This window comes from Buceros rhinoceros, unplaced genomic scaffold (assembly GCF_000710305.1).
Source record: "Buceros rhinoceros silvestris isolate BGI_N320 unplaced genomic scaffold, ASM71030v1 scaffold746, whole genome shotgun sequence".
Classification (NCBI taxonomy): Eukaryota; Metazoa; Chordata; class Aves; order Bucerotiformes; family Bucerotidae; genus Buceros; species Buceros rhinoceros.
Window position 1 is genome coordinate 1 of NW_010416664.1, and position 13,878 is coordinate 13,878.

Sequence of the window (13,878 nt, forward strand, 5' to 3'; positions counted from 1 at the left end):
AAATGTATTATTTAATAAATTAAATTAATATTAATAAATTTAACATTAGATTAAGAATTAAAAAAATCATTAAATTAATATCAAATAAATATAAATTATCTACAAAGAAAATATAAACACATTAGAATTCATTTATATCGGAAAATGTGACATAAAGCCAATTCCATCAGACAATATAAGCTTGCAACAGCAAAAAAGTTTTCTGCGCTTTCACCTTATTTAACAGACATCCCAAGTGAAGCAGCTTACCTGATCTTGCAGGGACATAACAGGATTGTTTTTTGTTGTATTGATATGTAGAACATGATACTTGTTCTTTGCACAAAGATCATAGGCAATATTTGTGAAGGATGTGCTGGCAGTCTTAGGTACTCTGTTGTAAATAATCACCACATCATCTTCTTCATCCAGCATCACATCTTGTCGGGGTCCATCTACTGTGTGACGTTGTTCTATTTCTCTGACTTCATGCCTTGCAATAGCTCTTTCTGTTAAGGATGACAAATACAAAATTTCAACATTAACTATCACCAGTTTTGAAGTTCAAACCATAGAATGCAAATAACTTGGTGAAAGCAGCCACTCCTCAGCAATAAACACTTGCTGTCATATATTCTTCCGGCACATCTGAAGCACGTTTTATAGATTAAGTTGTACGAATGATAAAAGGTTAGTTAGTCTGACACAGAACATGATGACTAGAAAACAATATGCTTAAGATACTCATACTGTATTCTACAACTCACACTAATGTTACTGAAAGCCATCATCTCTAAATAAAAATATCTATAATGTCCTATCAAAATGGTGACATCCCCAAAATATCTAAAATAATTTCTATGAAACATTTATATTCATGTTAGAAGGAATAACTCAAGCAATTTGGAGAATATTAAAAACTAACATGAGAGATTTAGTCAATTTAGAGGCACTGGAATTCAGACGAAACCATTGTTTTGTTATTCCAATTGATACAAGTCCCAAATGTAAAGCATTACAATACTTAGGTTTGCAAAAATTCAATTAGATTTATTAATTTCAAGTTGGACAAGAATGTAAGGAAGAGTTGCTTATGAAACAGTTAACATTAAGGTGAAGAGTGGTCTCTGAATACTGAAATACATCAAATACATCGAAAAGAAACAAACATGGGAAAAGCAAGCTATGAACAAGACATTTTGGCAAGGTGAGCACATTGCAAATAAACCATTTTTCCTTTTACACAAAGGGCAATACTCTGAATAATTGAAGTCTGTTTCAAGTGCTAGAAGCCTATTTAGAAAATAAACCCCACAGTATTACAGCTTTTTTTCTTTGCTGCTGCTGAATATCAAGTACTTCATGCTGACTCAGACCCAGCTTTGTTCTGTTCTAGATAAGTATACACTTCAATACAATTTGTAATACAGGAGTCAAAGCATCTTTTCTGATTCATTTATTGTGATGTTGTCTTTAATAATGTATTCAAAGAAACTTGCATTGGCCAACAGTACAAGCTGAAGTCAGTACCACAAGAGTAACCCGAGTACAGAGTAATTCTCTGTATTATGTTCTTACACAGGGGTATAGCTCTTTCTGGATAACACGCTTTTCACAGCAGCAGCTCTTGGCCTTTACTTCCCTCGCTTCCCGTAACACAGCTCCTTCAATTCTCTTCCACCACATCTCTTTAATTACAACATAAAAACCACTTTTAAAGCAGAATCATTAAGCTGTGAACACCACTAGCTTGTAATTCCACATAAATTGTCTTCAACCAAAAAATTCCATCTGTCTGAAATGTTTCAAAGCTTAAACTCACTCACTCTCTCATATGCTCATATCTCACATCCAGTAACTAAGTTACAGCAGTTTGAAAATGTTTGTAGAAAATTCTTATTGAGTATATCTTGATTTCCACATGACATCTGTTGCTCCCCACTACATCAGTCACAGTTTTCGCTCCTTCCTTTCTCATTTGCTACCTCTCCCATCACTGCTGGCAAACGTCCTCTTTTGGAAAGAGATGAGGAAACAGACTCAGGTTTCATATATCTGAGAATGGCTACAACAAAAAGGGCCTGGCAACTTTCCCCTTCCTGCCAGTAACAGATCGGAGGAAGCATTTGGTAGGGGACATAGTTAACCACATGGCTGCCCAAGGCTACGTGGATACTGAATATGACCTAAAGAGGCTGAAATGAAACAAATTTAATTTGCATCTTCTATGCCAGAGTAGTAGATGTCAGCTAGATTTGAATCCTAACTGCACAGAACTCCAGGGCTGATGAGGCTAGCTGGTGCCAAGGGAAGTTTCCCCTTCTACACTTAAAAAAGTAAACATTTGTGAGAAACAGACATGATTTGCAGGAGTAATGATGAGAAGAGTTCCTCTAATGAGGAATTTAAACCATTATGATTCAAGAATTAGCGTGATAAGTGCACTTTAAAGGCTATGCATAAGATATAAAGGATGTATGATTAGATGCAGAAAGGCTATTGCATACGTTCAACTTTGTATGGTGATGGGAAAGGAAGAACCCATGCAAGGAGGATATCCTTCACAAGAGTGAAGTACACAGGCAGTTCTATTAGCAAAGAATAAGGAGGCTTTAAGTTGCAAATTAAAATGAAAACCAATCTTTATGATGCAGAACTGAAATCACCTTTCTGAAGTAACTGCAACATTTAAAAACCAAAAGCTGATGAAGTGCAGGATATAAACTGCTGAAGTGCAGGGGAAGCTAAAGCTAGTGAGAAGCAGATGAAGCCCCTGAAAGTATCTGATCTGGTCAGCCATCCTTATGGCCTATTTCACTGCAGTCTTAACAAAGTAAGAAGGAAAACTGGAAGTTGTGCAAAAGTGAACATTTTTTCCCCAGTCAGGAATAGTTTGTAGTTTTTCCTGTAAAGGCATAAAGTTTTTTTGTTACTGCCTAATAAGTTCATTTAACTCTTAAAATGGCATGTGATTTGAGCTATATGAATTTATTAGTTTTTTTGCAGAAAGAGGGAAGAGGTCCAGTAATAGCAACATGCCACTGAGAAGAGTCTTCAGGATAACTAGTTAATCAGAAGTTAGAGAATTTGAGGAGTTTATGGGCATTTGATTAACCACATAATTTGCCCTTCTATTAAATATAAGTAATCTTGGAAGTAAAAGTCCTCTAATGGTTGAAAAATGAACATTGCTTACATGTGTTTAGCAGTACCGTAGAAAATGCAATGTATGCTTCAGTGACTTTTTTACTTGTAGAAGATAGGGAGGAAGAAGATGCTAAGTACATTTTGTTTACCAAAAATATCCTTAGATGACAGCCCTACAAATTTGATTATGAGAAGTTGTCTTCATAAGGTTGGATTGGTCTCACTGAAATAAAATAAAAGAATAAACAGGTCATTTCTTTCCTACCAGAGATCCTACGGACAAAATGATGTCCTACAGTCTCATTGCTTTCATTGCATTCTATTTAAACTTGGTTTAGTAAGAAAAACATCTAGGCAAAATTATGAAGAGCCAAGTGTCTAAAGTGGGTTAAGACCGTCCATGCTAAGTTTGACGCTAATTAACAACATCAATTTAAGAAGGTAAGCTGCAATTAAGCAAGAGGTACTTTGAATACAAGACAGAATATTTTGTGCCTCTAAAATTATCCTGTATTATATATGAAAATCTATCTCACACTTCTATAACTGCCTGTTTAGGCATACCGCAATAAATAATGTAATTACTTACTACACACTTGGGAAAAACGCTGTCCTAGTCTCTGCACTTGTCCTACGTGCAAGCTTTCCTCAACTGCAAGAGCAGTTTGTACACAGACAGTACCATATATGAACACCATAATAAAGGTTGCTACACTGGTTATTTATCAGCAGATAAATTACTTGCAGAAGGTCTTCATTTGACAGAAGGAGCTGTTTTGTAAATAACAGAACAAGCTTATTTTCTCACCTATTTGTCTACATGTTCTTCAAAATCCTCCTTTACCCCATTTCTCTGTCAGCATCTTCCCAGACTTAAAATTCTTGAGCCATCCTCTTGTAGCAATAAAACAGGAAATATCACGGCTAGCAACAAAGTTGGTTCACCAGTCAGGTGCTACCAGAAAATAACATACGATAGGCAAATTATGTTGCTTTCTTCAGCAGAAGCACTAATAGCAACACTCAGTCTGATTATGGAAAAATAAAACACTATTTATGTTCAAGATTGCTGCCTTTTCAAGACACAGCAGCTTGTCACAAGTTTAAAAGTTATTAACAGGTGAAATGACACTTGGAGAGAAATGGACAGACCAAGTCTGATTGCTTAGCCATATTTTGTTAGGTTCTCAACTAGTAAAATCACCTGTGAAAATGCACTGGAGCCATACTTTCCTACAAAAATATTTGAAAACACAACTGAACAATATCTACATAACTGCGGAAACAAACAATTGTGTTCATAAGCAGTTATTTATCTACATTCCTTGCACATTCAAACAGATTAATGTCTTAGGTAAAACAAGTTTATTAGCATTTACTTCAACTGCAAGTGTTAGCTGCATACAAAATATTATCTTCTCAAAACAGTGCATGGATTTTAACAACTTAAACCTTAACAAAACCAAATATTTCAAAATCCTGACATTTTTTACAAAAGCACAAGAACCTCCTCTGATTTCTTAACAAGAAAATCTATCAAAACCAGAAACTCTTCTTTCCCCTATAGCACAGCACTCTTGGATAAATTTTGAGCTTCCCTGGCTGTCAAAGTCAAGTTAACAGAGTATCTGAAGCATAATTCAGAGCATACCACCCTACTTCCCTAAACGATGCTCTGTACATCTATTTTCCTTCTGTATGTTATCTATGGATAATATTTAGGCTCTCTCTTCAATGTGTCCTATGTACCTGCCACGTTTCCTTGTGAAACGTCCCACTCCAATGAGGAAAGGCTCAGTCTTAAATTTTAGCTCAGCTTCAAGCATTGCCCAAGAGAACAAAAAGATGCGGATTTAAACTTCAGTCACACTGACTTGATGTGAAGGAACTGGAAAGCTAGTATTGGTAGCACCATCCCCGAGTAAACAATTGCTGTGTAGCTACAACACTGGGTGTCACTTCAAACAAATAATCAGGTTTCTTCCAGTTGGGAACAATATTGAAGCCAGCTGGGAACAATATTGAAGCCAGCTGACTTGGTGTCTCAGCTTTCTTTTCACTGTGTTCCCAAGCCAGTTAGGCAAGCAGCTGGTAGCCTCAGGCACTAAGCAACTCTCAAGCTGTTTCCCTGCCCAAAAGCTGCATTAAATTGGCCTAAATACTGAACCCAAGCAGGACTACTCACTGTTGACTCCATTCTCCTCTGATGAAGAATGAAAACTGAACAGCACCTTAAAAATGAGCCATAATTATGTAGCAAAGTTAACGTCTTGATGCATTTTCAATTACATACACCAACTATATACACATAGCCTTCATCCTTCACTGAAATGCGGCCCCCTCTGGGAGGTGTTTAGCAGCATACTAATAAACCAGAGAAGTGCTGCTGTATCTGCATGTCAATTCTTTGGGGATGGAGAGGAGGAGAGAAAGAATCAATGGTGCTATGACAATTTATGGCCATGGAGGATTTGTGTAACTATAGCCAATTAAAACTGCAGGAAAAATATAGATTGAATTAACAAAAAAATAAACCAGTTAAATTTGTCAAGGTACCAGTATTAACATACCAATTCTTTCAAAGACCTTTAAGAATAACAACTCTACCCTGCTCTAGTTTTTATTAACAGGAGAACCACTAGGCTGCCTCTTTAGCAACTTCATGATTTAAGGACCAACACATATTTGGGCAAACCTTTGGTTTTTCCTACTTTCTTTTCCTCTGTAAAAGTATTCCATGAAGCCTCCTGCCTCTATATTGCTGTTTGATGAATGTTTACTACTCTCAAAGGCAATTCTGGGTAAGCCATTGGGCGAGGGGTCAATAACGGGCAGCAATATAAGTGTTCTGGTAATGACACGCTCTTAAAACCAGTCCAGGGGACTTTAGATTCTCTCAAGTGTGACTCCATACACCTACCTCTAGTGACCATCCTTAAAAGCGTAACTGACTATGCTATCTCTGCATTAGCATATATAAATATACATATTACAATCGACGTTAAGAAACGAGGAAAGCAAAATGCTGGCTACTTGATAGACATACAACTGCTAGTCTTGCAATGTCTGTTTATCAGAGCTGAGGGATTTTCCACTGTTAAAGCAAACACAACTTAAGTATGAAACAACACAAGAAATGCACATTTACCCCCATCATACCAAGTTTTTATTAAGAAAAATAATAAAAGGACTGCTAAGAAACAAAACTGCAATTTTAGTTTTTTCAGGCACCAGTGAAACCTTAAACGAGCAAACATCAGTACTCAAGCAGCAGACCACTGCCCTTAGACAGAGACTAGTTCCTATTGCGTTTCCGACCCCACGCACACACTACCGCCAGTCACTTCACATCTTCAAAAATTTTGGTTAACAAAGATACCATCTGGAGAACCACACTACTGGAAATTACTACTAATGCCATATCCAAGAGCCATAATTTATTCTAGCTAAAAATAATAACTTGCACATTTTGCTTTCTTCTTTTCCTAGATATTTGTGCAGCTCAGAATAACGTACCTAATTAGAAATGTCTTAACCTTTAAGATAATTTAGCTCTTTGCATTTTAGACAAAAGAGACTGTTGGTCTCATTTGCAAATCTAGCTCTCTTTAATCGACCTGTGAAATAACTACTAAAACCTTTAATTTAACGTTTGTCTTTAAAATGCCTCAAATTCTAGGACAGCCTCAGCATATATGTGCTCGAGCCCAGTTCTAACATACAACAAGTGAAGATCATGTGCAAAGCACACAGAAGGACACAAAGGGATCACAAAACTTAAAATAATACTAAAAAAGTTATTTTAAGGTTTTTTTAGTCGGGTTAAAAAAACCCCTTCTTTTCATTCCCCTTCCAAAGTTCAGTTGCCTTAGTTTCAAGAGATCCTAACAACTAATTTTAGAATTTCATTCCAGCTTGTTTTTTTTTCAGTAAGGCAAGAAAAGACACAGGTATAAAAGATCTTCTGTAATAAAACCTAGTAGTTTAGTGAACAATTAAAAGTCACATTGTTAAAACATTTTCTTTAATAGTGGTTAATGCATTTTCAGAACAGAAAGAAAAAGAACAGTCCAAACAGAAGAGAATTGTTTCCAAATTCCAAACTTTAAACTCCAACAAATGCACACTGGAACTAGTTAAAAACATAAATGATCCCCCGCAAAAACCCAGCACAGTCCAGCAAGGAGACATCTCCAACCAGGCACTGAGATCGTTAACTAAAATCTAATGCGGCAGCTGCCTGAAAATTAGAAGTAGTGACTGAAAAACTTGCTACAGTTTCATTATCATTTCACACTCGTAATTTCATTTTAAGACAGCATTTTTGTCAGGACTTTATTTTGAACAAACAAGTAAAAGCATATTGATTAATGTGTAATACTGTTAAGGGTTTATTATTAAACTAAAAAAAAAAGAAAAAGTTTATTAACAATAAAATCACTACCATACACATACAGCCAAGTTGGTTTTAACATCACAGCCTGCATTTCTCATTTTTCTGCAAATTTTTAGTTGATTAATTACAGTTGTAAGTTAGAGAGTATTTAAAGATTAAGCTCTGACCAATATTTCCTTTTTAAACTTTTTTTTTTTTTAATGACAGTTAACACACAGCCTTACACATTTTTCTTCCAGCATTCTGTTGGGCAGAATATTTTAATGTAAGACTATGTTGGGGCCCTCTTTTTGATACAAGACCACAAGTACCGTGTATATACTATAAAGTCAAACTGGTTTATTTACCTTATACATAGGACAGCTCAAGTTGGCCCAGGAAGGACAAAACGAAACAAAACCTCAAGAAAAGTCACAGATCAGTTGAATTGCATTCATCGGTTTATAAATGCAAGCATAGGTATCCTAACATACATGGTTACTTTTTTCTGGTTACTTCCAGAAAAAATATGGCTTATAGCAGATATTTTTGTGTAATAACATCCAATAAAACAGAACAAATAAGGTTTCATTCCACCAAACAGGAAATTTTGAAAAATTTATCTAAGTTTGAAAAGAAAAGGTGCATACTATAACACATCTTCAGCTCTAACACAGCATCACTACTATGACTCCTGAATATTGCAATACTAATTAGAAAGTTACATAAAAATTTCCAGAACATTTTAGGCAAGATGGTGTAGTAGTAAGATCTAAAAATAAGCTGTGTCAGACAGCTCCATAAACTCTCCAACTTCAGACTGGACTGTTTTGCTCAACGCAAGTGTTGAACTCAAGTTAACGAATTAGCATGAGAGCAAACACAACAGATACCATTCTCCATTTTTCCTTCCAGTCACTTGCAATTTCATGTTTCTTCAGGACAAGGAAATCTGGATAACAGATAGCAGTAAAGAGCAGGATATCATCACACAAGGAAAAGGTTTGTGGCTTTCCTGCACCCCAAAACTGTCAGCAAACTATTCTGAAGGACTGTGACTATCATAACGGCAAAGAAAAATACTTGTATTTATTCTCTAAATAATAAGCCGCAGCTGACTAGGCAACAGCAGGGCTTACTCTTATTTATAGTGCCTTAATATCATAATGTAGGTCTTCAGTGTTAGTCAAAGCTAATGGAACCGTTTTACACATGGATATAGTCATCACAAGCATTCCACTATACAAATGTGCATGTCACTCCTTGAAGCAAAATCCAATTCAAAGAACGAAAGAAAGCCAGATCAATACAGATCATCTGACTCCATTTAGTAAGGCAGCCTGGAGACTAGTTATTTTATACAAGCTTTCTCTAGACATACAATAATTTACTTTTTCTGAAAACGTATTGGCCAGCATAAAAGCACTTAAGTGTCTGTTAAAATCATTGACAGACCTGCATGTGTGGGCAATGCTGTATCACAGGAAGTCACTACCACATTGAATAAACTACTTGGTAAGATACACTGTTATGTACAACATATTACACTGACACCCCTGCTTGTCTTCACATTTCTTGGCTAAACTAACCTAATCTGGAAAACAAACTATTGCCAGCTGCTCTACTAGCAAAAATAGGAAGACAGCAAACAGCACTGCCTTCTGATCAGGACAGCAACTGATATGGTTACAGTAGAAGACCTAAGTATTTTATTAGGAATCTTAGGAAGTTAAGAGTACCAAATATAAGCATATGATAACTCTATGCAGTACTGACAAATACAGTATTTTTTGCTTAATTATCATTGGCTGTGTACAGACTACGCATTTACAGTGATAAACATGATTTCTAACGTTAACGTAGTTATAGGAGTTTGTGTAAAGCCCTTTGAAAAAACAGAAATGAGTCTGCAGGCTGAATGAGCGCCACTGTTTGTAAGTCATAACAGAATTAATTTTAATTGCATTTTTTAAATACCGACTAGATAAGCTCGTGATTACTTTTTTGTTTCCTTTGTGAAAACCATTTATCTTGCTCTTAGCATCATTTTAAGAACTTCAGTTTAATTCTATACTATGGCTGCTTTATATACAAATCAAAAAAGTAAGTCTTATTTTTCCCTAAAAATGCAAATTGTTAAATAAAGAGGTTTGCTACCTCATGTAGTTTAAATATCAACACGTTAAAAAAAAATACTGCTTTATCTTTCATTCCAGTCTTAGGCTTGCAGCCTAAAGACCTCATCTGAGATGGAGATGAGAAAGACAAGAATGACTACAGATAAGCTCCAACTCACACACACCACTCAAAATTACATTTCAGGAACATCAAAGCCAACTTAAGTAAGTCAATGTACAAGACAAACTCTTTTTAAATTAAATGTTAAAACTACAACAAACACTAAATTAAACACTTTTTAAACTGCCTCTGGAAAACTTTTCTTGCTATATGCTACACCTCTTCACAATGGGGGGTCCAAGCTATACTCAGGCAGAACTAAGAAAAATGAATATATGCAGGATCAAACCGGTTCTCTTCTGAGTAGTCACCTGCTTTAAAGGTAGCCCTTCCTCTCTGACTGTCAGAGGATTAAAAGGAGCAGTGGCACAGTGGACTCAAGGAGTCAGCAGAGGGAATATTACAAAGGAAAACCCATCAGTCTTGCGACAGGTACCCTCCACCACCCTGCTCTGGAAGTCCAGCTGGGCTCTCAATGAGATGCCCAGATGAAATCTCTGGGACTAGGTTGAAATCATGCCTTAGAGAACACCCGTGACAACCAGCCAGCTAATGCAAACCTTCCACGTCCCTCCTCTCTATGCCAAGAAACAGTGGCAGTCATACTCAGCTCAAATACACTTACATACCAACAACACTATAAAAACTCTTTGCAGCAGACAGTGACTGGCAAAATCAAAAGCATGCAAATAAGAGCTTTATATAGTTTCGTAATAGCGTGATACGGAGCTCCTTGTCCTTGGTAAAAACGGAAACAGTCCAGGATCGGTGAGGTGTGCAGTAATGTGGTTTTGTACAAAAAACTTCCCACAGGCAGGAGAGCCAGCTGCTCCTTAAAAGCCTCTGGGTGCTAATCCTGATTTAGGCTGGATTAAGCTTTTTAATTAAAAAGAATTAGTTTTCTATATGCATGAGAAATATTTTGTTCTTCCCTCAAATCAGTCCTTTTTTGAACAGGGAGGATTACTTGATGAAAATTTGACCAGAACCAAAGGGCAAGCAATTCCCTCGCTGCATCTTAGGTAGCTGTTGCAAAAAGGTAAAAAGAACTCCAGCCCCTTGCTCAGACCTTTAGTCCCACAGCACTAAGGGATATGATAGATTTGTATTCATCAATCTCTAATAACGCTTCCTGACTAAACACCATAATTATTCATTATCAGAAGGTACATCATCGCTTGAATATACCAGAAGTCAGAATTGCAGGAAGTTATGCTGTATGGTAGATGGAAGGCTGACTCGAACGCACAATCTGCACTTGCAGCCCAGAAAGCCAACTGTATCCTGGGCTGCATCAAAAGAAGTGTGGCCAGCAGGTCCAGGAAGGTGATGCTACCACTCTGCTTTGGTGAGACCTAAACTGGAGTACTGTGTCCAGCTCTGGAGTCCACAGCACAAGACAAGAGGAGGTCCACAAAAACGATCAGGACACCTCTGCTCTGAGGACAGGTTGAGAGAGTTGGAGTTGTTCAGCCTGGAGAAGAGAAGGCTCCAGGGAGACCTTACAGCAGCCTTCCAGTACTTAAGGGGGAACCTATAAGAAAGATGGCAACAAGTCTTTTTATCAAGGCCTGTTGCAACAGGACAAGGGTTTTAAACTCAAAGAGGGGAGATTTAGATAAGATTTAAGTAAGATATTTTTTACCATGAGGATGGTGAAATACTGGCACAAGTTGACCAGAGAGGTGGTAGATGCCGCATCCCTGGAAACATTCCAACCCGACAGGGCTCTGAGCAAGCTGATCTAGTTGATGTCCCTGCTCACTGCAGAGGGGTTGGACTAGATGACCTTTGAAGGCCCCTTCCAACCCAAAGCATCCTATGCTTCTATGATAATGCAATGCCACTGGAATAAAAGTCAAAAAGACTTCCTACGGATACACCCCAGTAAGATCAGAGAAAAAAAGGAATTAAGATCTCTTTTAGTAATTCAAATTCATTAAAATACTTGTTTCATGAAGGAACAATGAGAAAGTTAATTTAGCTTTACATATCATTTTGTTGGCAATTGATGTAGAATTGCACAGTATATAAAGAGCTGACTGGTCTTGAAAAAAACCAACCCAAACCAACTACCAGAAACACCCACGTATTTGGTCAGACTATCTTTTGCAGACATTAAGACTTTAAATTGTCAGATTTTATTTTATACAAGCAAAGTAATCTGCTTCCAACAATAGTAAATAGTATAAAATCTCACATTAACCCATTTCTAATATGGCTGAAACCTACAGAGCTCTGCAAGGGAATAATCCTTTTGCTGTCATTCTAAGCGTCAATACCGAGCCACTTAAGATACTGTAACTCGATTTTAAAGAATGTATTACATAGTCAGCACATATAGGAGTAGCAATGGCAAAATTGTGTTTTGAAGCAAAGATTTGTTGAAACTTCATGGCCCCCATTCCCGAGGAAAGAAGGTGTGTGATGTTGAGTGCTACGGGCTCTTGCCAGAGATGCAAGTCTCAGCTCAGCTTTCCCCAGAGAAGCTGTACAGCTGTAACGCTTCCTTTCTATGCAGCATTAAAGCTACTGTAGTAATCTAAACCGAGCTTTTACTCCTTGTTCTTCACATCGCCATACATGAAACCCAAATTTCCTGAGCTGCTTTTGGTTTACGTCTCCAATGACTACAGATGGTTTCCATATATATAATTTAAATTTGCCCTGCTGTTGCATTAAGTCAAGTTCCATTAGTTTCAGTTGCTATTTTTGTGTATATGAATAGTAAAGTTGAAAAGTTCATTTTTATGTTAACAAGCTGTAACCATGTAAGGATATATATATATATATGTTTAGTATCTGTTGGTAATTCAAATAAAGAATGTACGCAAAACCACACAAGTCTTCCTTTTTGCTGTATGGAGTGGAAGTTACTTCTCTGGAACGTTCAATCAGACAGATATTTCAATCCCAGCCATTACTCAGGGGGGTGGGGAGTGGGAGGGGGGGGCTAGTGCAGAGAGGGAATGTTATAAACTTCTGTGGGAACATATAACAATTGAAACATTATTTTGTATGAAATAGCTTATTTATCCGGGATCCTTCAAAGCAAAAATACCACTGGTGGATTCTGTTTCCAGGGAGATGACATATGTCACACACTGAAGTTTTTCTTCAGATTGAGTGAGCAGAGAAAAACATAAAAAGGACTTCTTTGCCATGACACAGACCACAGACTTATGGTTAGATAAGGAATAAAATAAAATAAAAATAAAAAATAAAATAAATTGAACTTCGACCCATGATCCTCAGCAAATTTAGTTGCAGTAATTAGAGAGGACACGACAGATCTCTAAAGAAATCATACCAAGGTAGGAAAAGTTCAGATGTCACACTTGGGCACAAATGAGGGAGGAAAAGCCAATAGGCACTAGTCTTTTCCATACGATTCAAGGGAAGCTCCACCATAAGTAAATAGTGGGAATGTGCATACTCCCACCCTTTATCGCCTCAGCCACTGCTCTAGATCCACCCCTTCAATAATTTGTGTCAAGTTTTAAGGTTGTCCTCATCTCTTCCTGCCCTTTTTCTCTTCAATGGGCTTTTCTTACAGGAAGCAACAACATCGACCCTTCTGAAAATAGAATACAAAGGAACCTAGCAGCTGTGCAGCAGAAAAAGAATGAAAGCTCCCACACAAGGTGTTCCGTAAACTGGTACTTAGAAATAACAGACAAACTTACACGGTTTGATAACAAATAATTTAGCAATACGGTATGCCCATTACAGAACAGCATCTTTTTTCCCAGCAAAATTATATTTAAGTTAAAAGAGGTTTTTCTGCCCAAGTGGCCTTCCCTCTATGTTCCCAGATGTGGAAAAATTATCCCAATGATATTTTGGTTAAAACAGTAGCCATTTATCCGAGAGACTATAGAAAAGGCCCCCCTATGTAGTCAATGTTACAAACTGGCAAATTCAACAAGGTAGAAGAAACTTCACTCGACTTTACATATGCCACTTAAAAAATATCTGGAACATCAATAATTTTTGTATTCCCCATAAACTGTTTTCAACCTGTTCTTCAGTTGAGGTACAAGTTCTGCAATGTATTAACTTCTAAAACTACATTTTAAAATGTACATATTAAGGTTTATTTCAAAATATAACGTACTTCCAAGCAGCAGGTTCCTGAT

The 13,878-nt window shown here is 37.0% G+C and overlaps 1 protein-coding gene across 1 annotated transcript; it reads right to left on the minus strand.

The window, feature by feature from the left end:
* Positions 1–249: 249 nt before the first annotated feature.
* LOC104494956 (heparan sulfate 2-O-sulfotransferase 1-like) lies at positions 250–1,665 on the minus strand (the record flags this gene model as incomplete). Its single annotated transcript, XM_010137865.1, has 3 exons — positions 1,558–1,665; positions 1,356–1,371; positions 250–488 (listed from the first exon to the last, which is right to left on the minus strand). Coding segments are annotated over exons 1-3 (363 nt in total), but the record flags the coding sequence as incomplete, so codon positions are not given.
* Positions 1,666–13,878: the final 12,213 nt, after the last annotated feature.